Raw genomic sequence first — 20760 nt, 5'->3', positions numbered from 1 at the left:
AGGCGGAGACGGAGAGAGGGCAGGCAGAGCGTGGCTGCAGAGGCAGGACAGCTGGGAGGCAGTCCTGGCTCGGATGTTTTCTACCTGGTGACCCCAGGACACCACTTCCCTGCTCTGTGCCTCTATTTCCCTCATCTGTAAAATGGGAGTAACACCCTCTTCCCTGGGGGACCACTCGTGGAGAGCCCAGAGCCTGCCCTCTCCCCACACGTACTGGGGGGACCTTGGGCTCAGGGGAGCCCTCATCCTGCGGCAGCAGGGACTGTCCTAGAGCCTGGGATGATGCTCGAGTCACTGCCCACCTGTGACATGGAGCCCAAAAGGACTCCCGAGGTTGTCGGGCCAATGATGCGGGTTAACCCTGGCAGACAGCGCTGGGCTTGTGTCTCAAAGGCACACTGCAAGGTGAGGGCTTAAAGAAGGCCCTTTGTCAGGCAGAGAGTCCTTTGTCGGGACATACTAGGACCCGGATTTCTCCTCAGAGGGCTGGCAAGTGACGCTGCAGCATGGGTGCCAGTTCCTCCTCGTCCCAGGCCACGCCCCGTTCCTCCACAGCCCCCCACCGCCTGCCCCCACCGCTTGGCTCCCCCTCCCCTGTCTCGGCAGATTTGATAACACCCGGGACTCCCACTCCCCCTCCCGAGGACAAAGGCGGCAATTGTCCCCGGTGGGCGCCTTTTGACTTGGTCTCACCGTGGTGTAACCGAGACCCTGGGCCCTACCTCACTCGGGAGGCCTCTGGGGCCTGGCCGCACTGCCCCCTCCCCACTGCGGCTGGTTTCAGAGGACCCCCCCCCCCCGCAGGCCAGCAGCCACACAGGGAATTCCTTCCAAGAGAACTGAGCTGGTCACTACTTGAGACCCCACCTTGGGCTGGCAGGGGGCCAGGGAGGCGAATGGATTGCCCCCCCACCACGGAGACCTTTGTCGGGTCCCCTAAACAGCAACTCCAAGGTCTGTGCCCGCCGCCACTCCCGGACGGCTTGTGCACGGGACCTTCCTGCAGCTGATGGAACTAACAGGGAGCCACGAGCCCCGCGGGGCTACCAAGCACTTGAAATGTGGACTGAGGGGCTGAGTACTGAATCGTATTTATTTGTAATTAATTTAAATTGAAATGGCCACGTGTGGCCTGTGGCGACCGCAGAGGACAGTGCAGCTCTAAGCAGTTTAAATTCATCTGGTCGTTTAGTCCGCACAATACTCTATAGGGCTACCCTTGTTCCTGTTTACAATGGAGAAGCTGGCACAGAGAGGCTAGTTAACATGCCCAAGGCCACACAGCTAGGAAGCAGGAGAACTGGGCGTGGTCTCCAGAGCCCACCTCTCACGCGTGCCCAGAAGGACAAGGAGTATTCGGCAAGGGAGAGGATGTGGGTCCCGGGCTGCCTTCCCTACGCTGAGCCAGCCCAGAAATCCCGAGACAACAGGAGGTGTGACAGGTCTCTGCACAGGCCTGGGCTCTCCTGGGCACCTCCTTGTCCAGTCACCAGCCCTGTGATGGTCCAGGCCCCCCTCCTGCTGGGAACGGGCAACTCATAGAATCTTCTCTCCATGCAGCCAAGCTCCCTCCCAGCCTGGAAGAGTCCTCTCCCAGGCAGAAGACAGTGGCCCAAGGACTGTCCCAGGGCCACAGTGACCAGCTGGGGAGAGGACAAACAGTGCCTGAATAATCAACAATCTGGAACCACCAGGTAGTGGGGCCTTTGGGGGGCTGAGGACCACAGAGCATCCAAGTTGCCCCAGACAGGGGATTGGAGAATCTTAGGATAACATCTTAGAGTCAGGATGTGAAAGCTGGGGGCGGGGATAAACAGATCTGAGTCCAAGAACCCTGGGGGCTGGTGAAACAGTTTGAGGTTAAAATCTGGATTTGGAGCCAGACTGCTTGGATTCAGACCCCAGGGCAGCACCTGCCAGCTGTGTGGCCCTGGGCGACTTTCTTTCCCTCTCTGTGCCTCGGTTTTCCATGTGTAAAATGGAGAGAACAACAGAGAACGTCAAGCTCCTAGGACTTGTGGGGAGTCAGTCAGTATGCGCATTTCGAGGACTAATATCTGGCAGCCAGTTCTCCCAGCCCTCAGGCCCCTGCCCTCCGGCTTGCCCCACTTTCTCACCAGAGCTGCATCTTCGCCAGTTCCTCCTTCTGTGCTCCGGGTCCTGCCTGCAACTTTCCCACTCCCCACGCCAGCCCATCACTGGCTGGGGGGCAGTGACAGCTCCCCGAGGCCACCCCTCCCAGGCCAGCGTGTCCAGCCGCCTCCCCTGGGTCTGCCCCAGGCTGCCTGTGCCCACCCAGGTTGAGAGGGAGAAGGGAGTCTCAGCAGACCAGAGCAAAGTGGGGTGCTGAAGACCCCCCTCACAGAGCTGGGCGCCCAGACACGTTTCCCTTCCCTGTGGGAAGGGCGGCTCCTGCCCGACCCCTGCGCCCCACCCCTGTGCCTCCCTGTCTCACCCCTCCCTTCCCGGCACCATCCACCGCTATCACCATGGCATCACTGGCTGGACCTGGCTGGGCCCTGCCCTTGCTGTGTCATTGGAGAGAACTGGAAAAACTTCAGGCCTCATGGGTGTCCCCCCCTCCAGCCCCTTGCCAGCAGCTTCCGCCCTGGACCCATCCTGACTCCTTCCTCTGGGCCTGCACATCCCACTGGGCTGTCCCCAGTGGGCTGTCCCTAGTGGACCTCCCAGCCCCGACGTCAGCACCCCATCCAGCCCAGCCCCACCTGCCTTGGCCACGGGGAGCAGGAGGAAGGCTGGGCTGGGAGCTGGATCCTGGGTGCAAGTCCTGCTCCTCTTTCCTCTCAGTGCGTGTGGCCTTGCCAGGGCCCTCGTGACGGTGTCAGTCTATCTCTACTAAATGGGCCCAAGGAGGGCAGTGTCCAGGTCTAAAGCCGTCCTGCAGTTCTCAGCACCGTCTGCACACCACACCCCTCCCCAGGACAGCAGCGGTTGGGGAGGGTTGCCAGACTGAGCACATAAACAGACCAAAAACTGAACCTTGACTTAATATGTGCACCTGAGGACCTACTGTGCAGCACAGGGAACTCTATTCAATTTCTTGTAATGAGCTGTAATGGCAACGAATCTGAAAAATAAAATCTGTAGTTGAGTCACTTTGCTGTACGTGTGAAACTAACATTGTAAATCGACGGCACTTCAATAAAAAATAAGAATTAAAAAAAAGATTAATTCAAAACAGATCACAGAAACTTGGGGACCTTATGCTCAATGAACTAAGCGAGGCACAAACGGGCAGGTGCTGTAAGACTGATACGTAGCCCCTAGAACAGTCAGATCCATAGTGACAGAAAGTAGCACGTGGTACCGGGGCCTGGGGCGGGGGGTGGGGACAGAGCTTCAGTTTGGGAAGATGGCACAGTTCTGGGGATGGATGGTGGTGATGGTTACAGAGTAATGTGGATGTTCTTAATGACACTGAACCAGGCACTTAAAAATGGTTGGAATGGTAAGTTGTACGTTGTATGTATTTTACGACAGTTAAAAAGCAGTGAATTTTAATAAAATAGATAAAATACAAATTTCTTCTGTACAGCACAGGGAACTATATTCAATATTGTGCAGTAACTTTAATGGTAAAGAATATGAAAACAACTATGTATGTATGTATATGTCTGACTGGAACGGCACGCTGTCCACCAGAAACTGGCACAAGTAACTGACAACATCAGTTTAAAAAATTTAAAACAGTTAAATGTAAAAGGAAAAATGAAAAAAATTAATGAACTTTAAAAATGGATTTTAAAAGGAAATAAATCTTAGTTGATTTTAAATTAATTAAAAAAAACAACAAAGGCTGGACTTCAGTGTAAAATGTAAAACTACAAAGCTTTTAGAAAAAAACACGGAAAAGCTTCCGAGGACTCAGCCAAGAGTTCTTAGACAACACAAATGCACTATCCATAAAAAGGAAGAACTGATAAACTGGATCTTAGCAAAGTTAAAAACTTTTGCTTTGCACAAGAGCCCGCGAAGGGGAAGAAAAGATAAGCTGTAAACTGGGCGAGAAAACTGCAAACCAGGAAAGCATGTGTGTGACAGGAGACGAGCATCTCGCACATAAGAAGGAATCTCAGAACTCAACTGTGAAAACCTCATCTACCTAGAAAGTGGGCAAAAGACATGCACAGGCGTCCCACTGAAGGGGACGTGTGGGCGGCAAATTCACACAGGTGGTCCACATGGCCAGCTGTCAGGGAAATGCTCATTAAACCCGCAGGGAGGTACACGCAGCTCTTGGAATGGCACAAGCAAACAGCGGTGATGACACTGGATGCAGGAGAGGATGCTGCAAACCTGGACCCCCTGGGCACTGCTGGTGGTAACATGAGAGGGCACAGCCACTCTGGGAAAGGCCAGCACTTTCTTGCAAGCTTAAGATGCAACGACGGTACGATCCAGCAGCTACGCTCTTGGGCATTTACCCCAGAGAAACGCAGCCTTGCGTTTACACCAAAACCTGCCCATCAATGTTCATAGCAGCCTTGCTGGTAAAAGACCCATGTTGGTTGGAAACAACCCAGGCATCCTTTAACAAGTGCATGCTTACAGAGACGGTGGCATAGCCAAACCGTGGAACCCCGCTCAGTAATAAAAAGGAACGAGCTCTTTGTAAATGCGACAGGTTGAATGAATCTTGAGGGGATGACGCTGCGTGAAAGAAGCCAATCCCAGTAGGTTCCGTACTGTGCAATTCCATTTATAGAACATTCTCAAAATGGTGAAATTGCAGAGATGGAGAACAGATGAGTGGCTGCCAGGGAGTAGGAGGGGACAGAGGAGGGAGGGGAGTGGCCCGAAAAGGGTAGACAGCCGTCCCCAGGGCGGAAATGCTCTGCCTCGTGCCTACATTCATGTCAGTACCCGGCTGGGATACCGTCCTACGGTCTTACGAGCTGCTGGGGGAAACCAGGCAAAGGTCACACAAGATCTTCCTGAATTCTTACAACTGCCTGTGAACTGACCATGTCTCAGCATAAGAATTTTAATTTAAAAATGTGAGAAACCCATTTAAATTTTCACTTGGGAATGAATACATATTTACTACACATATTTGGGACTTGTACTAAAAAAAATATCTGTTACCTCAAATTCAAATTCAGCTGGGAGCCCTGTTTCTTACTGGGCAATCCTACTCCTGGGAATCCCCCAGGTAAGAGACCCCTGTCATGTCACTTAGCCACTCAACAAATATTTCTCGAGCACTTCAGCACGTGCTAGACACTGTTCTAGGCACCGAGGTGCAGCTGTAAACTCACACCACCGTGACCCTCGTGGTGCTGACATTGTAGGGGGAGACGACAGGGAACAAAGACATAAAAAGCCGTGCAAATAAGATAATTTCATATGGTGGTAAGTGTCATATAGAAAATGAAGCAGGATAGTGTACACGGAGACTTGAAGTGGACGTAGCGGGGGAAAGTCAGGGAGGGCCTCCCTAGGAAGGGGATATCTGAGCAGAGACCTGAAGGAATAGAAAGAACTAGTTACACAAACCTATGAGGGAAGGGCATTCTAGATAGGGGAAACAGCCTGTGCAAAGGCCTGGGGCAGGAACAAGTTTGGCAGACTCCAGGAGCCCGTGGCTGGAGATGTGGTTGGTGCCCAGTGGTCTTGAGGACCCTGTATCCCCCCTGCCCACGTGTCAGGACCAGAAGACCCTTCTGAGACAGAAGGCCCCACCACGGAAGAAACTGAGACCTTGGAGGGCTGGGATTTGCTCAAGGCCACCCCTGGTCCAGGTCTCTCAAGTTGCAGCTGGAAGCCTTTCCACTGGGAAGCTAAGAACCCACATCAGCACCTGAGCTGGAGCAGGAATGGAGGGCACCGCAGACCAAGGAGGCCTCCTTCCAGCCGGGCCTGGTCAGCCGGCTTCGGGCCAGGCAGGGCCCGGCCCCTCAGGCCCTCAGCATGCCACTGGTGACCACTCTATCTGGTCAAATATGCAAGTGGCCCTCAGGACACAAGAGAGGAGCATAGCTGAGCAAACCTTATCTGGGCCCCACCCCAGCTGCCAGAGGCCAGGTCCCTGGTGTCCCCTGACTCACAGGCCTGCGTACAGCCAGGGCAGGGCGGGAACCGAGCTCCGGGAGCACCCAGACCAGACGGGGCAGGGCAGGAAGGGACAAGACCGGCACCCTCCATGAGCAGAGGCTGGGCAGGGACTGGGAGGTGACTTCTCACTCCGGTGGAATTCCATCCCCCTGAGCTCACCTCCCTTGGAGCGAGCGGCACATTCCAGCAGGGGCCAGCCCTGTCCCAGCTGGGCCCCCATCCCCAGGGCTGCCTCTCTTGGGCTCAGTCACTGCGCTCCCAGGAAGGGGTTGAGGGCGCCTCCCTCCCCGGGGCCCCCGGAGCTCCAGCACACCTCCCCCCGGGGCACAGCAGAGATCGACAGCCCGCCTGGCCTGCTGCAGTATCACCGAGGAGGCGCGAGAGGCCGGGCCTCCAGAGCTGGGACCCAGCAGGAGCCGGCTCAGAGCACAGTTGGGGCTTCTCTGCACCCACAGGGGGCTTTTTACGCGTGCTCGGGAGTGCAACTGAAAACCCACCTGCCTGTCTTCTCTCCTGCCTCCCCTCCCGCCCAGGCGCCTGCTCCCCCAGGGCCGTGTGCCCAGCGCTGGGCTTTTCCACTAGCATTTTCCTGCTGGGTGATCCTGCCGAACGCCAGGGCTCCTGAGACCGCTTCCCATTGGTGGCTGCCAGGAAATGGCTCCAACCACGAGCCCCACCAGGCACCAGTGGTCCCTGAGCATCTCCACCTGCTGCACACAGGGCTCCCACTCCTCTGCCCAAAGCACCCTAATAATCACCTGCCCTCAAGCCCAGCCTCCCCCGCCCCAGCTCCTACCCCAGCGAGGAGCGGCACCTGCTATCTACCCCAAAGGCGACCCAAGGTGGGTCCTGCCTACTCTGCCGCCTGCACAGCTGTGCCTCCCGCCCACCCGTGGCCCCTGCTGGGTTGGGGCGGCAGCTGCCACCCTGCCCCCTTCACGCTGTTCTCCACTTGGTCGCAGAGAGGGCCAGAAACCCGCCCACAGCACTCTCCACTCCAAAGCCTCTTCAGGAAACACCAGCCTGAGGGGAAGCCCTACCCTGAGCCTGGCATTCAAGGCCCTGCTTTTGGCCCAGCCCCTCTGCAGCCTCATTGCCCATAATCCACCTGCTTCCCAGACATGCTGGGTCCACCCGCCTCCGTCCATGCTTTTCTAGAACTCGTGCTTTTATATATGCTGTTACTTCTCCCTGAACCACCCTCCCTCCCACCTGCTCTGTCCACCTAGAGGACTCCTACCTATCCTTTAAAGCCCTACTAAGGGGGGCCCTTCTTCTTGCCCCTAGAGGTATCCAGACGTCTCCAAGAAGAAACCGCGCCTCCTCTGGGCTCTAATGCACCCCGCTATGTTGTGCTCTCCTGCCACCACGTCTGCTGCTCTCCGCCTCTCTCACGAGCCTGAGCATCTTGAGGGCAAGCAGCGCGGCGAGCTCATCTCACTGCCCCAAAAGGCTGGAAAGAAACGACTCAAAGCCACAAAGATTCTGCCACCCAAATATTTCAAGTCACTGCTTCTGATGTCTCTCTTCCTCCCAATTTTCCCGATTCCAAACCCCACACGTAAGGGTGTAAACCTAATAGTCTAAATCCCGACCTGAACAGTCTGATTTCAATTCCCAAATACTACGGCCCTGAAATTCCAAGAGAGGGAGAGACTGTGATTCTAAAATCACCCCCTAGAGGACGTGCCAGCTTCTCCCATCTCTGTCTTCGATTGACCCTGCAGACCACACAACTGCACTGGACAGACAGGGTGGGCAATGCAGGGCAGGGCCTCCCCAGCCCCGTGGCCCACCCCTGCAGGTGAGGCCTGGCTCTGCCTGGGCTCGGACCCAGACTGAGACCCGCGAGGACAGGGTGCCCCCGCCCCACGGCATTTATCCTGCCTGGTCTGCCGGCTGAGTCGGCGGGCACCCCTGCAGCCCCCTCACTGGGCCTGCCACCACCCCCGGGATGCACCCCCCCCGCCCTCCCCTCCTCCTCTGCTCTCGCACCAGCTGCCAACAGCCCCAGAGCCTGTGGTCAGGTTGGGTCTTGCCTCCTCACAGCAGGAGGAGGGAGCCAGTGATAAACACATCTGCGATCCTTTCCAAGACACGCAGCCAGGAGCGGCTGCAGGCTGGCCCCTTCCCTCCTGTCGGTTCCAGCTCCACTGTGCGTGGGGCCCACGGAAGCCTGTTTGTGGGTGGGGGTTCTGGGATGGGGTTCCATGCCTTTGAATCAGTGGCTCGTGGTAGGGTCCCGGGGTCTCCCATGTATGCCCTCAACTGCCACTGGGGGTGTAGAACAAATCTAGGATTATAATCCCATTTGACAGATGAGGAAACTGAGGCCCCCAAAAGGGATGGAGCCCAGAGCTGATATACACCAAGCCCTATCTTCCCCAGGCTGAGCAGCTGCCCTGCTCCTGATGCTTGGCTATGCGTCTGGGCCCTTGGGGTGCCCCAGGGCAGAAGGTGAGGGGCTAGGCTGGGAGACCACCTTCCTGTCATGCTCTGGCTGAGCGATTGGCCACTGCTTGCACCCTCGTACCACAAAGAGGCCCAATTAGGGGTTAGTCAGGCCTTGCCTGTACACACTGGGGAGTCCCAAATTCTACGTCGTGGCTCTAGAAAATATATAGTGCCTGGCTGATCTGCTGTTCCAGGAAGCCACCCTCAAGTGCCTTCCCGAACCAGAGTGGAGCTGGGCTGTCAATGGTGGTGGTGGTGCAGGGCATCCCTGAGCTGGGAAAGCCACTCTTACTCAGAAATATCAAGTCAGGCCCAACCTGCACTCCGCCACGATGCCCAAGCCCCATTTCTGGCTCTGCCCAAGGCCTCACTCTGCTGCTCTGGAGTCAGTCTCTGTGACTTCTGCCCTTCCCTGCTCATCAGTGCCTCCCCAGTGACCAGACAATACTCAACCATTCACTCTTATATAGAGCGCCTCTGTACACCAGGCCCCGGGGTGCAGCTGTGAACGAGATGCATGAGGTCCTGATCCTGATCAGGCTTATAATCCAGGGAGGGGAGGAGGCCCAGAGCAAGGCACTGCCTGGGAAGGGAGGAGGAGGTTGAAAGGGAAACCTCTCTGAGGAGGGGACATCCTGAGGTGGAACTTGGGCAGTCGGGGAGGGCAGCCACAGGAAGGTCTGGGGGAGAACCCTGGCCTGGCAGGTGACCTTGTGGGTGCCCAGCTGCTCTGACCCCTTCAGGGACCTGCAGCCCAGCCACTCTGGGCCCCTGAACTGGCCCAAGCCCCCACCTCCCGGCCTTGGCCACTACGTCTCCACACCAGACCAGGGCTGCCTTCGCCTCTCTCCTCTGCCGAGCCAAACTTCACTCATTTTCTGGGGCCCACCTGCTCCAGGAAGCCCCCTGGGGTCGCTCTTACGACATCTGACAGCTCCTACCACCTGCATCACCCACGAGCTGCCCAGAGCGGCAACCACGGCCCACACGCCTGCTGGAGCTGGCGGCTCAGAAAACCCTCTCCCACCTGGTGTGGACCAGAGCCTCCTCACCCCAGGCCAGGCACACTTGCCTTTATCTCCCACTGTGGCCTAACCAGGCAGCCACACACGAGAAAACAGGCTGGGAGACGGAAGCCACTTGTCCCTGTCCGGTCCTCCCCCAGGGATGAGAGCGTCAAGGGCAGGAGGGAGCCTGTGACCTCAGCCCTGGGGAGTGATCCAACCACAGACACTGGGAGGAACGACCAGCTGAGAACTCTGGAGGGATGGACTGCGCCAAGCAGCAGCTCCCGGCCACAGGACCGAACAGGCAGGGCCTTGCAATTTACTTCAAGCCATCGTTCTGGGCAGGCCAGGTGAGCGGCCTGCCTCGGTGACTCACTGTGGCCCCCTGGGAGGCTCTGACAGGCCAGATGTGGCCGGAGGCTGCAGAGGAAGTTGGAGAGTATCTGCAAGCCAGGGGCCTGCTCCCCACTCCCCGGTGTGCAGGCCACCCCCCAACCCCACCCACCAGACAGCTCCCTCCCGTAGGACACGAGTTTGTGGGCTCTGTGGTCACACCCACCCCGTGCTGAGGACCAGCTGTGTGCCAGGCTCTGGGGTAAGTGCTCTCCTGCCTCCTCCCCGCCCCTCCTCGGCTCAGCCCAAGGACACTCCTGCCAGCTCTGCCACTTTCCCAGGAAGAAATGAGTGGCAGAGCCGAGACCTGAACCCACGCAGCACAGTGCCAACCCGCGGTCCGACCACCGCGACACAGCGGTCCGGCTTGTGCAAACAATGCCAACTCCAAAGCCAGATGCCAAGCTTCAAATTCTGCCTTTGCCCTCGATTACCGTATTTCTTAACCACTCTGTGCCTCAATTTATTCACCTGCAAAATGGGATAACAATGCTACCCCAGGACGCCGGGAGGATTAAGGGAGCTGATACTTCCGGAGCCAGGAGGTGGCTGGCCCACGGATGTGCTCTAGGGAAACAGGACCACCAGGCATCCGAGTGGGCACCCTGAGGCCCAGCCTTAGCCAGCATGGGGGCGTTGAGCCCTAGCGCGGACATCTTTCTTTTTCCCTTTTTCTGTATTTTTTGTTACTGCTGGCTGCCAGTTTTAAATGCCAGCACGTAAAACAAGAAGTACCTGCGCATGAAAATCTGAGCCGCAGGACAGAGGATGCGGCCACCCTGGGCCAGCTCCCCACATAGCTGCTATGGCCGGAGCCAAGTGGGCACTGCATGGATGGGGTCTGTGTGTCTGACGGGGGCAGGCTATCCACAGCCCTGGGCACAGTTCCCCATTGTCATCGCTGGTGCTCCTGCCTGGTCTCCTGGGCACCCGAGTCTGTGGCCCCACCGATGCCCACATGCACCCCATCACTGCAGAGGTCCACCCCCACCCAGATGGCACCGAGTCCCCCTCCCCATGTGCCCTGGACCACAGAGCCAACGTCAGAGCCTTTCCTCTCCCAGTATCACCTGGGCCTGCGGGCTCCATGGTAGGCTCTGAGCATCTCGGCATTTACAGGCACTTCTGGAGCCCACTCCCAATGTCAGGCCTCAGCCCAGGACGCCGCCTGAGCCAGGCAGCACTGACTTGGGTGCCCTGAGATGCCTGGTTAAGCTGACTCTGCTCAAATACTTCCCAGGATAGGGAGCTCACTCCTTCCCTGGTAACTTAATCTGGGTCTCAGTGGCTGTGTCCGGTCCTCACATTGGCAGGACCTGCTCTCCTGTGACACCTTCCCACCCCATAGGCCCTCATGCACTCTGTGTCCACAGACCCATCTGCCCCCTTGCCCTTAGACAGCCAGCTCCTCAGGGGATGAGCTGTCTAGACCCATTTCTAACCCAGCTGCCCCTACTAGGACATCCTGGGATGTCCCTGACTCTTCTAAGCTGAACCCAGAATCTAGGAGGATCTGAGGAGGCAATGAAGAGGGAACAGTCACCTCCGTTATTCTGAGCTCCAGATCTTGGTTAAGGTGACCAACCCTGGCAGCCACTTCACAGGGGTGACTCCTACTGAACTCACCTCAGCCCCTCCCCACAATGAGTCTGGCACAAATGATTTTGTGGCCCAAGTATGAGAGTTGACATCCGCCCCTCTTTCCATCTTCCTGAGTTACATTCAGTATGTTTTAACAGACATTCAATGATTCAACTTCTTTGGTAACTGACAAGCTCCATGCCACGCAGAAATCCTGACCAACAGCAAATCAACAACAGACTCAAGCAGCAGGAGGCCAAGGGCAGAGCCCTGCGCCCGTCGCCGGAGCCCCAGGAGAGCTGCCCTGCAGCGTCTCTGCGAGAGCCGCCTGGCGCCCCTCCCTGGCCACCTACCTTTCGGCCCGCCTCGTTATTGTGTAAGTTCATGAGGGTCCGGGCGTTCTGCTTGATCTCCCGTGCATCCACAAAGACCTTGGCGAAGCCGATGCCGTAGCGGATGTCAGCAGAGCAGCCACCCCACTTCCAGCCCTCGTCCCGGTGGTACTGGCCTTGCTTCTCCTTGTCACAGCCACAGTCGCTCAGGTTGCCCTGGGTACAGGCCGCGGTGATGGCGTGGGCCACGCCGGCCGCGATGATGGCGTAGGTGAAGGCAGCCTCCCGGCTCCCTGTGAGGACGAGAGTGGAGAGACGGGATTCAGGCCCGGGCGCCCTGGGATGAGCCGGGAGGCTGAGCTCACCGGAGGGGCTGTGCGGACTGACCGAGCGCCCACTGCTGAGTCCGAGAATGCTCTGTCCCGAGCAAGCCCATCAAGCGACGCACATCCCCTCCCCAGTCGCTGAAAGCCCTCGGGGAGTCGACCGGGCAGAGGGGGACGGGAGCGTGCAGGCGTCCAGGTCAGACGAGGGACCCCTCTGCGGACTGCCACTCGCTCTCCACCACGCCGACGTGGCCGTGGCCGTGCACATGCGCAACACTCACAGCACCTGGTGACACACTGTAAAGCAGCTTTCTAAACACCTACACGGTACACGGGCCCTGCAGCCAGAGGCCCGGGGAGGGCAGAGCTCAGCAGCAGAGCGCATGCTTAGCACCCCTCCCTGTGTCTCAGTCTCCTCGCTGTGAAGCAGGGACACAGCCATCGTCCCTTTTCCACGGGGATGACAGGGAACAAGAGATTCTTATTGTCAGTGGAAAGCACTCGGCTCCCAGCCTGGCTCATCGCACCTGCCTGGCACGGCAGCTCCTGTGCTGGTGGCTCTGCTATCGCTGCTGTGTGTCACCTGCCGTGTAAAGGTCTGTCCCCTCCTCTGCTCCGGGGCCCCCTCTAGGCTGTGAGCATCTCCCGACAAAGCCAGGACCTGCCTCCTCAGGCTTCAGTGCGACACAGAAGACGAGGGTGGCAGAGGGGAGAGGGGACCACCCGCGGGGCAGGTGGGGGGATGCCCCTCTGCAGGTCTTCCCGTTCTGTGGGGACAGCCCTGCCGGGAGTCTGGGAACCACCAGGAAGGACTTACCCCAGCCCTGCAGGATGGCGCTGGGGCAGTAAGCGGGCGGAAGGGTCCTGAGCAGCTGGTGCAGGAGCCGGGACCTGGGCAGGGAGTCACCCAGGCCTGGTGCAGTATCTGCGCCACCCGGCCTCCCTGGGTCAGAGTGGCACCCCTGCCCGGGATGGAGGGGACCCACGCCCCGCGTGAGGTGTGCCCCGAGCCGGGCTCAGCGAGCGCCCCGCAGGGAGAGGCCCGGAAGGAAGGGAGCAGTCTGGAGGAAGTGCTTCAGGAGGCTGGGGAGGGGGTGGCCGAGGAGGCAGGGGAGACAGCAACCTCCAAGTTGCTTCAAGCCCCGGGTCCCTGTGAGCCAGACTCAGGCAGACCTTTTCTCACCCACCCCTCACTCACCCCACGGGCCCCCTCACCCAGGCCGCTGAGACACAAGCAGCCCGGACCCCCGCCCCCAGGCACCGCCCACCTACCTGCGGACACACAGGCCTGTGCACCTGCTGGACAGACGGCCTCACCGTGCCACCGCCTGGCTCTGGCATCTACTGGCAGCCCTGTTAACACAGGGACTCTGGAGCCCAAATGCCAGGTTCAAATCCCAGCTCTGCCCCTGACTGACTGAGACCTGGACAAGTTCCTTCTCCTCTGAGCCTCAGTCCCCAGGCACCAGCTCACACGACTGTGCCTCAAACACACAAGAAAAGACTACACCCAAGGAGACAGCCAGCAGTGAGATCGCGGACACCAGGGAAAGAGTAATCAGACGCAGGGTGCACAGCAAGTAGGCCCGGGGGGAGGGGGTCCCCGTCCCACCACTTTCTAGCTGGGTGGCCTTGGGTGAGTTACCTAACTGCTCTGGGCTCCAGTTCCTCCACTATAAAATAGGATGACAACCACCTACTTTATTTAGGGAGGTCAAGAGGACTAGAAAAAATTAAAAAGGCAAAGCATTGAGCAAGGAGCATGGCACGAGAGAGTGACCCTAGAGACCAGATTCATCGCAATTCTATGGTTGGTGGCGGTAACGGTTCCTTCTAAGAGGCCTGTAAGGGAAGGAGCAGGGGTCTTCACTTGTTGAAGACATGAAGGCCAAGAGAAAAGTCTGGCCCGCCCAGGCCGCCCAACAGGCGGGCAGCAGGGCCGAGCTGCCCACTTGGCCTCCGGACACCCCGCGCAGACCAAGAACCGTCCCCAGGAACCAAATGACCGCAAGTGGCAGCGGCCCCGCCGGCAGCTGAAGGGAGACCGTGTGCCTTTACCAGACCCAGGACAGAGCAGCAAACTGCGGGCTGTGGGAGCCAGACCTGCCACTTGAGACGTGCCCTCCCCCAGGCTCCTCCCCGGGTGGGGCTGGGGGCAGCGCTCTGGCTGCCAGCCCAACACTCCTTGTCGCCATTCTGTGCGTGGACTCCACCGCCCAGAGGGTAGTGATCCCCAGGTCTGAGCCCCTGGGCAGTGCAGATGCCCAGGGAAAGACAACGGATCGAACACAACAGAATGGCGGTGGCCTCTGTTCCCACTTGGGGTCCCCAGCACATCCCAAGGTGGATGGGGACAGGCAGCTGCACCCTGCGCACATGCAACTGCCCTGAGCTCAGGGTGCTCCTCCAGACCAGACCAAAAGCCCCCTCCCCACAAGCTGGCCCTCACCTCCGCACCCACTGTCCCTGAGAAACACAGAGACCAATATTCACAGCTTTTGAGCTCTCGGGGACCAGGCACTGGCTGCTCACGTCCAGTGCTTCCAGATGCTAAAGGCTGACTGCTGACTCCTGCCATGACCTTGATGTGGGCCCTGCCCATCATGTTAGACTTGGACTGCCCAGGCTCTCCCACATCCCCCTCCTCACTGACCACCAGGGAAGCCGCCCTGGGTGGTGGGCTGGTGGTGTCACTCATGTCAGGCCTGTTAACCTCTTTAAGCCTCAGTTGCTGCCTCCGTGAAATGGGCATGATAACAGCATCAATATATCAAGGGCTAGTGAGCGGACCGAACCCCAGAACCCGGGGAAGATTCTGTGCCGAGCACAGCGCCCAGCGCGGGGTGAGCGCTCCGTACCCACCAGCATCACTGCTGTTATTATCACATTTCACCTCGTCATGCTCCGTGACGCCCTGCAGGACACAGCCTCACCCAGAGGCAAGCACAGGGGGCTGATCCAGCACCTGGCTCCCCAGCCAGACTTGGGGTTCATGAGGGGGCACCCCCCATGACAGTGCGTGAACGATGAATGAATGAGCAGACCTCACTTCCAACCCCACCCTGCCAGAAGCTGGGTGACCTCGGGCAAGTCACTGGGCCTCTCTGAACCTAGATTTCTGTACCTGTGAATCTCACCCACTGGGAGAAGACGTAGCGGTCACCTGGCACGTGGCTGCTGCGTAACTGAATGGTAGTATTAGAATGATTATATCTGATGGAATTACAAGCACCACTGGGAGGTGCAGACAGAAACTTCCCCACTTCGGTTTTCCCCATAGCCCTCCTGCCTTTTGAGACTGATTTATTGTCTGTTCCCCACACCACACCCACCACTCCTGCTGCCTCCACAACATAATGCCTTTGAAGGCAACACTTTGTCACGTGCCCTGTCATGTCCCCGGATATTACTGACACATAGCAGGCACTCAGTAAATATCTGTTGAATGAATAGATGAATGAATGAATGAACGAACGAACGAACGAATGAATGAAAGCTCCAAACAGTGACCAAAACCCAGGGGAGCTTTGTTTAGTGTTTCTTACTTGCCAGGCTTCAAGCTGGGCAATTTGGGAAACCGCTCTTCTCACCTGTTCCCAGGGACGCCGCCCGACCCAGGTTCCGAGAGGCTCTGACCAGGCAGGTGCGGAGCCGTGATGAACCCACCTGCTCAGTGCGACCTCGCCCAGGGCCTCAGCACAGCCATGAACCTGGGCTTCGTGCTGTTTGTGGGGAGAGAGGGTGGAAAGAAAGTAATCTTTACGGAGCACCTGCTACGTGCCAGACCCACACTTGGAGGCACTTCCCAACAGCTCTGTCGCGTGGACACCGCTCCCTACAGTTTTGCAGATGAAGAAACCAGGGCTCTGAGAAGTAAGCGGATTCACTGCAGCCGCCAACCCCGAAACGGGCCAGAACTGGGATTCCAGGCCCACGTGGGCAGCGTCCTCTCACGATCCCAGCCACCTCCCTTCCCAGGTCCGCACGGCGTGGGAAAGCCCACAGTTGAGAGAGATTCTTTTGACTTAATGCAGCCATCCTTATCCAAAAGCCTTGATTTCTGCCATTCAATTGTTATCAGTTCAGACATCAATAAATAATTTATAAGTCCCATTCAAATGGGAAGGCTTTCTGAGAGCAGGATTTGAAAGCAGAGAGACGGTAGACAAGGGTCCCAGAATCTTAAAATCTCAGTCTCTCCATGTGAGAGGCCACATTAAGCTCCAGCCAGCCACGCCTCCTTCACCCACCCCAGGCAAGTGGCGATTTCTTGTTTTGCCTGACGGGGAACTGAGCCTCAGGGAGGTGACTTGCCCAAGCACAGCCAGGATGCAAACCCAGTGGTCACGTGCCGCCTCCAATCAGCGCGGAGGACACCCCGGACCCTGACCATGCTCCGTACTCCAGGGATGACCCCCTCTCAGCCTGGGGAAGCCCCTGCAGGTGATTTCCCAGCCCTGCCTCATTTGTCTCTTCCTGCATGTCTGCAAGGGCGGGTCTGAGATGTCTGTTTCACTACTGCAGAAACAGAAGGAGGTGACAGGCCCAACGGCACGTGGTTGGTAATAAGAGCAGCAAAGTCATAAAATGCTTACTGTCTGCCAGTCTCCTCCCTAAGCACTCAATATAGATCAACTTGCTCAGCTGGCAACAACCCTATGGGATGGGGAGCTTTTATCTCCATTTTAGAGATGGGGAGATTGAGGCCCAGAGGGGTGATGGAGCCTGACAAGGATTCAACCCTAATCAGCCTGGATCCAGAGTCCAACCCACCCTCCTGCCTTGAGGTCATGATACCCACTCCAGCCCTCCTGACCCCTGGCTCCGGCTCTTTCCCAAATCTACCACGTGGGGTCAGTCAGCAGAGAACCCTGGGCTCGGCTGTTGTTAACCACGCCCCCTCCAGGAACAGACCCAGCGCCGCCTGCCTTCACCATCAACTTCTCCCTCCTGTCCATAAGCAGAGGAAAGACCTCCATCACACCTGCTTCCCAGCGGCCTCCTTGACCAAGCCATGTGCCCCGTCCCTTCACTCAACAGACATTTCTTGAGCGCCTCCTATATGCCAGGCACCATGCTGGGGGCTGGGGAACCAGAGAGGAGGGATTCAGGCATGGCCTTTCCTTCTGGGGAGACAGATAGCAAGACCACGTCACTCAGGGGCAGCTGAGGACTCTGCAGAACATAGAACACGGAGGTGACAGGGACAGGGTGGGGTGAGCAGGGGCAGTGTGGGGTGGTGCCTTTTGAGCAGGGAGGAGCCAGCCATGAGGCTGAGGGGCTCCAGGCCAACGGGCAGCCCCTGCGATGGGCTGACGTGATGTGGGCAGTGGAGAGAGGAGGTGAGGCTGTAGAGGGCAGTGCAGGGCCTGCCTGCCCCACCATCCTGTCTCGGGCAGAGGTCCCTCCTGTCCCCAGAATCAGAGGAAAGTCTCCCAGAGCCACAGTCATAAAGCCTGCCAGTTCCTCCTAGAACAATACGTTCACAGAGGCCAGGAGACCTGCCCAGGGTCCCCAGTCACTCAGCGAGACCAGGGGGATGGGGATCAGGGTCTCCCGGCTCCCAGCATGGAGTCCTGCCCTCACCTGCACCACGTGCTCCTACATCATCACCACGATCCGCCTGCATCTCCAGATGATTTTCCATCCAGAAGCTCAGGTGGCCTCAGCCCAGAACTTGGGTAAGATGGAGGCTATCAGTCCCTTCTCCCAGCTCCTTCCTCAGCTGGGTGACCCTCAGCAAGGACTCTCGCGCCCGGCCTCAGCTTCCCCATCTGTGAAATGGGAACCACCAGGACACTGCCCAGCTGCCCTGAAGATGAACTGAAGCCCCTGTGCGCAGAGAGGTCCAGCTCCCTAGAAGGTGCTCGCTAAAGGCCAGTGCTATCACTGGGGCGAACCTGCGGAGCCCGGCTGACGCCCTCCACGCATGCCAGCTCCATAACGATCCCGGCGGGTACAGAGGAAATAAACTGATGTCCGAGCCTGCCCGAAAGATTCCATTCCACCGCCCTGTGCGGCCACTGCAACTGGTTTGCACCGGAATATTATCTGGGTGTATTTACGGTATCTTACTGGAAACCACAAAGTGCATTGTATTTTTTTTTCTTTGGCTATTTAAAGCCAATGGGTCAGAGAGTGAGCAATCTGCAGTGACACCGGCTGAAATATATGATGATCTGGAAAATATACAGATGGAAAAATGTTGCTTTTGCCAGCCCCACGGCATGGCGCTCACAGCCCTTCTGGGCCCAGAGGGCCCCATCGGGCTGTCTCCGTCCAGAGGAACTAGGGAGCTCTGGACGAACAGACAGAAGAACTGGGGGTGCCGGAAGCATGTGTTTGGGCCGAGCCCAGCTGAGGTAGCAGGCCCATGGAGATGGAATCTGGGCCCCCAGCCTGTGCCTTTGTCTCCCACCTCGGTTCCATCCAAGGATCTCTCTTCCCAGTGAGCAAGACCAGAGCGCAGTGCCAACCATCGGTCAAGGGTCAACAAATGCCCCTTCCTGCCTCCAAGCCTTTGTACACGCTGTTCCCTCAGTCTGCAAATGCCCTTCCTCCCCAGTCTGCCTGGTGAGAGGCCAAGTAGCCTGGTGGTTTCCAAGCAGGGCCCCAGGGTTGGGGGGCACAGTGATAAAGGTGGGTTTACATCCTGGTCCCACTTCAGGGTGGTAGATCTCTCGAGGCCTCAGTTTCTTCCTCTGTAAAATGGGAATAATAAAGCACCTGCCTCTGAAGGCTGTTAGGAAGATGAAGCAAACCAAGGCCCCAGGCCACGTCTGGAAGGGCTCCAGCAGCAGCAGCTCTTATAGGGTGCCTTATTGGTTAACCGTGCCCACCAAGACGCAGCTCCAGGGTCCCCTCTCCTGGGGCCATCCTGACACACGCTCCTTGGCACGTGGCCCAGCACCTTCTCCATCCTTATTCTGTGTCGGACTGAAAGATCTGGAAGATGGATCTCTCCCCACGAGTCTGTGGGCACCAGGATCATTTATCCGTGAAGCCCCCACAGTCGAATGTGTGAGACTGTGTGTGTGAAAGTGTGTGAGTGTGTGTCTGCCGATCCTACAAAAGCCGGCAAGAGAACATTACAACAAAAGACTCATCTCAAAGAATAGTGTCAGGAGAGCTAAAACCCAGGATGAACTGAGGCTTGGAGAAAAAAAAAAAAATGCCAACGAGACAAAAAGGCCTTTGTTAGCTGCGTTCTAAGCAAGAACGGGTAAAGAATAGGTCTCGGGCTCCGGCGAGATGGCGCATTGTGAAGAACCGGCAGAGAGAGGGCCAGGCTGCCCCTCGCCGCCGACTTTCTCACCGGAAAGGGCTTCGAGTCGTCCCTCCAAGGAGGCATTCGCTTGCCAGGCATGTGCTCCGGCCACTGTCCCAGCCCGAGACGGGAGAGGAGATGGAGCCACTGTGCGAGGCACACGGATTCCCAGATGCGGGATCCTGAGCTGCCGGGGGAGCGCTCCGGACGGGAAGTGCTGAAACGGGACAGAAGCAGAAGCCCAGAAATGCTTCCTAGGTCCCCAGCGTAGATAGAGGAGGGTGGTCCCCAGGGCCTGAACCCTAGGTCATCGGTGCCCTTTCCTGGAAAAACTCTGCTGGGGAAGACCCAACAGGACGTCGTGAGTATTTGAAAAAGAATGCAGCCGTCCCCAGGAGCTCACATCAGGAAATCACCATTTCTCTGCTGACAGTGATGCTGGAGACATAGCCAATTTCTATTTGTGCTGAGGATCTGATCACCTTCCCACATCCCGTCTCTCCCCGGAGGCAGGGAGAGAGATTCTCCTGACAGCTCCCATCCCAGGCCAACCAGAGTCTGTACACAAAACCCTGCGGATGGGGACAGATTCACCCCCACCTCTCTCTCCAGCCTCTTTCCACCCTCCCTAGCCCGCACACTAGAGCCAGGTGCCCGGACCACTCTGGACCCCTGGCTCTGGCTGGGTCACACCTGCAGGTCCTCCTCGGCAGCTCCTCCCTACCTCACTCCTCCCTTTCTGGGTGGTGGCCTCCAACGTGAGGTGACCCTGCAGGCAGCCCACCTCGCTCCAAGTCCAATACCATCCGCCCAGTGCCCTCACCTCTTCTACCAGATCCCAGAGCACATTGCGGCCCCGATGTTGCTGTCTGTCCCCACCAGTGAGCACCCGAGGGCAGACCCTGTGATCAATTCATCAGCCATTTACCATATGGAAGATGCTAGTAAATATCTGTGGGAGGAGTGGGTGGGGTATAGCTCAGTGGTAAAGCACATGCATGAGGTCCTGGGTTCAACCCCCAGTACCTCCATTTAAATAAATAGAACTTAATGACCTCCGCCCCCCAAAAAATAAAAAACTAAAAAAAATTTTAAATCTATGGAAGGAAGGAATGAATGGGTAGACACACTGGGGCAGGGGTGGGGGGTGATTCCTATGAGCACTTAACTAACATTTCAACCAAATGCACCTGGGAAAAACAAGTTTAAGATGCTGTATGTGCGGGAGTGTAAACTGACACTGCCACTATGGGGAAAAAAAGTACGGAGGTTCCCCCTCAAATTAACAATAGAACAGCCCTATAGCAGCTCTCCTTCTGGGTGTT

The 20760-nt window shown here is 57.5% G+C and overlaps 1 protein-coding gene across 1 annotated transcript in view; it reads right to left on the bottom strand.

Annotated features, from left to right (window-relative positions):
• WNT7A (Wnt family member 7A) overlaps nt 1-20760 on the bottom strand; it is a 57913-nt gene that overhangs the window by 24117 nt on the left and 13036 nt on the right. Inside the window, exon 3 of the mRNA XM_015241371.3 lies at nt 11864-12135. Within this exon, the coding sequence (XP_015096857.2) occupies nt 11864-12135 (272 nt within the window). The remainder of the gene's footprint in view (nt 1-11863; nt 12136-20760) is intronic.

The sequence above is a fragment of the Vicugna pacos genome, chromosome 17, assembly GCF_048564905.1.
Source record: "Vicugna pacos chromosome 17, VicPac4, whole genome shotgun sequence".
Classification (NCBI taxonomy): Eukaryota; Metazoa; Chordata; class Mammalia; order Artiodactyla; family Camelidae; genus Vicugna; species Vicugna pacos.
Note: the sequence above shows the minus strand (reverse complement) of the source record. Positions and strands in the feature narration are given on the sequence as shown.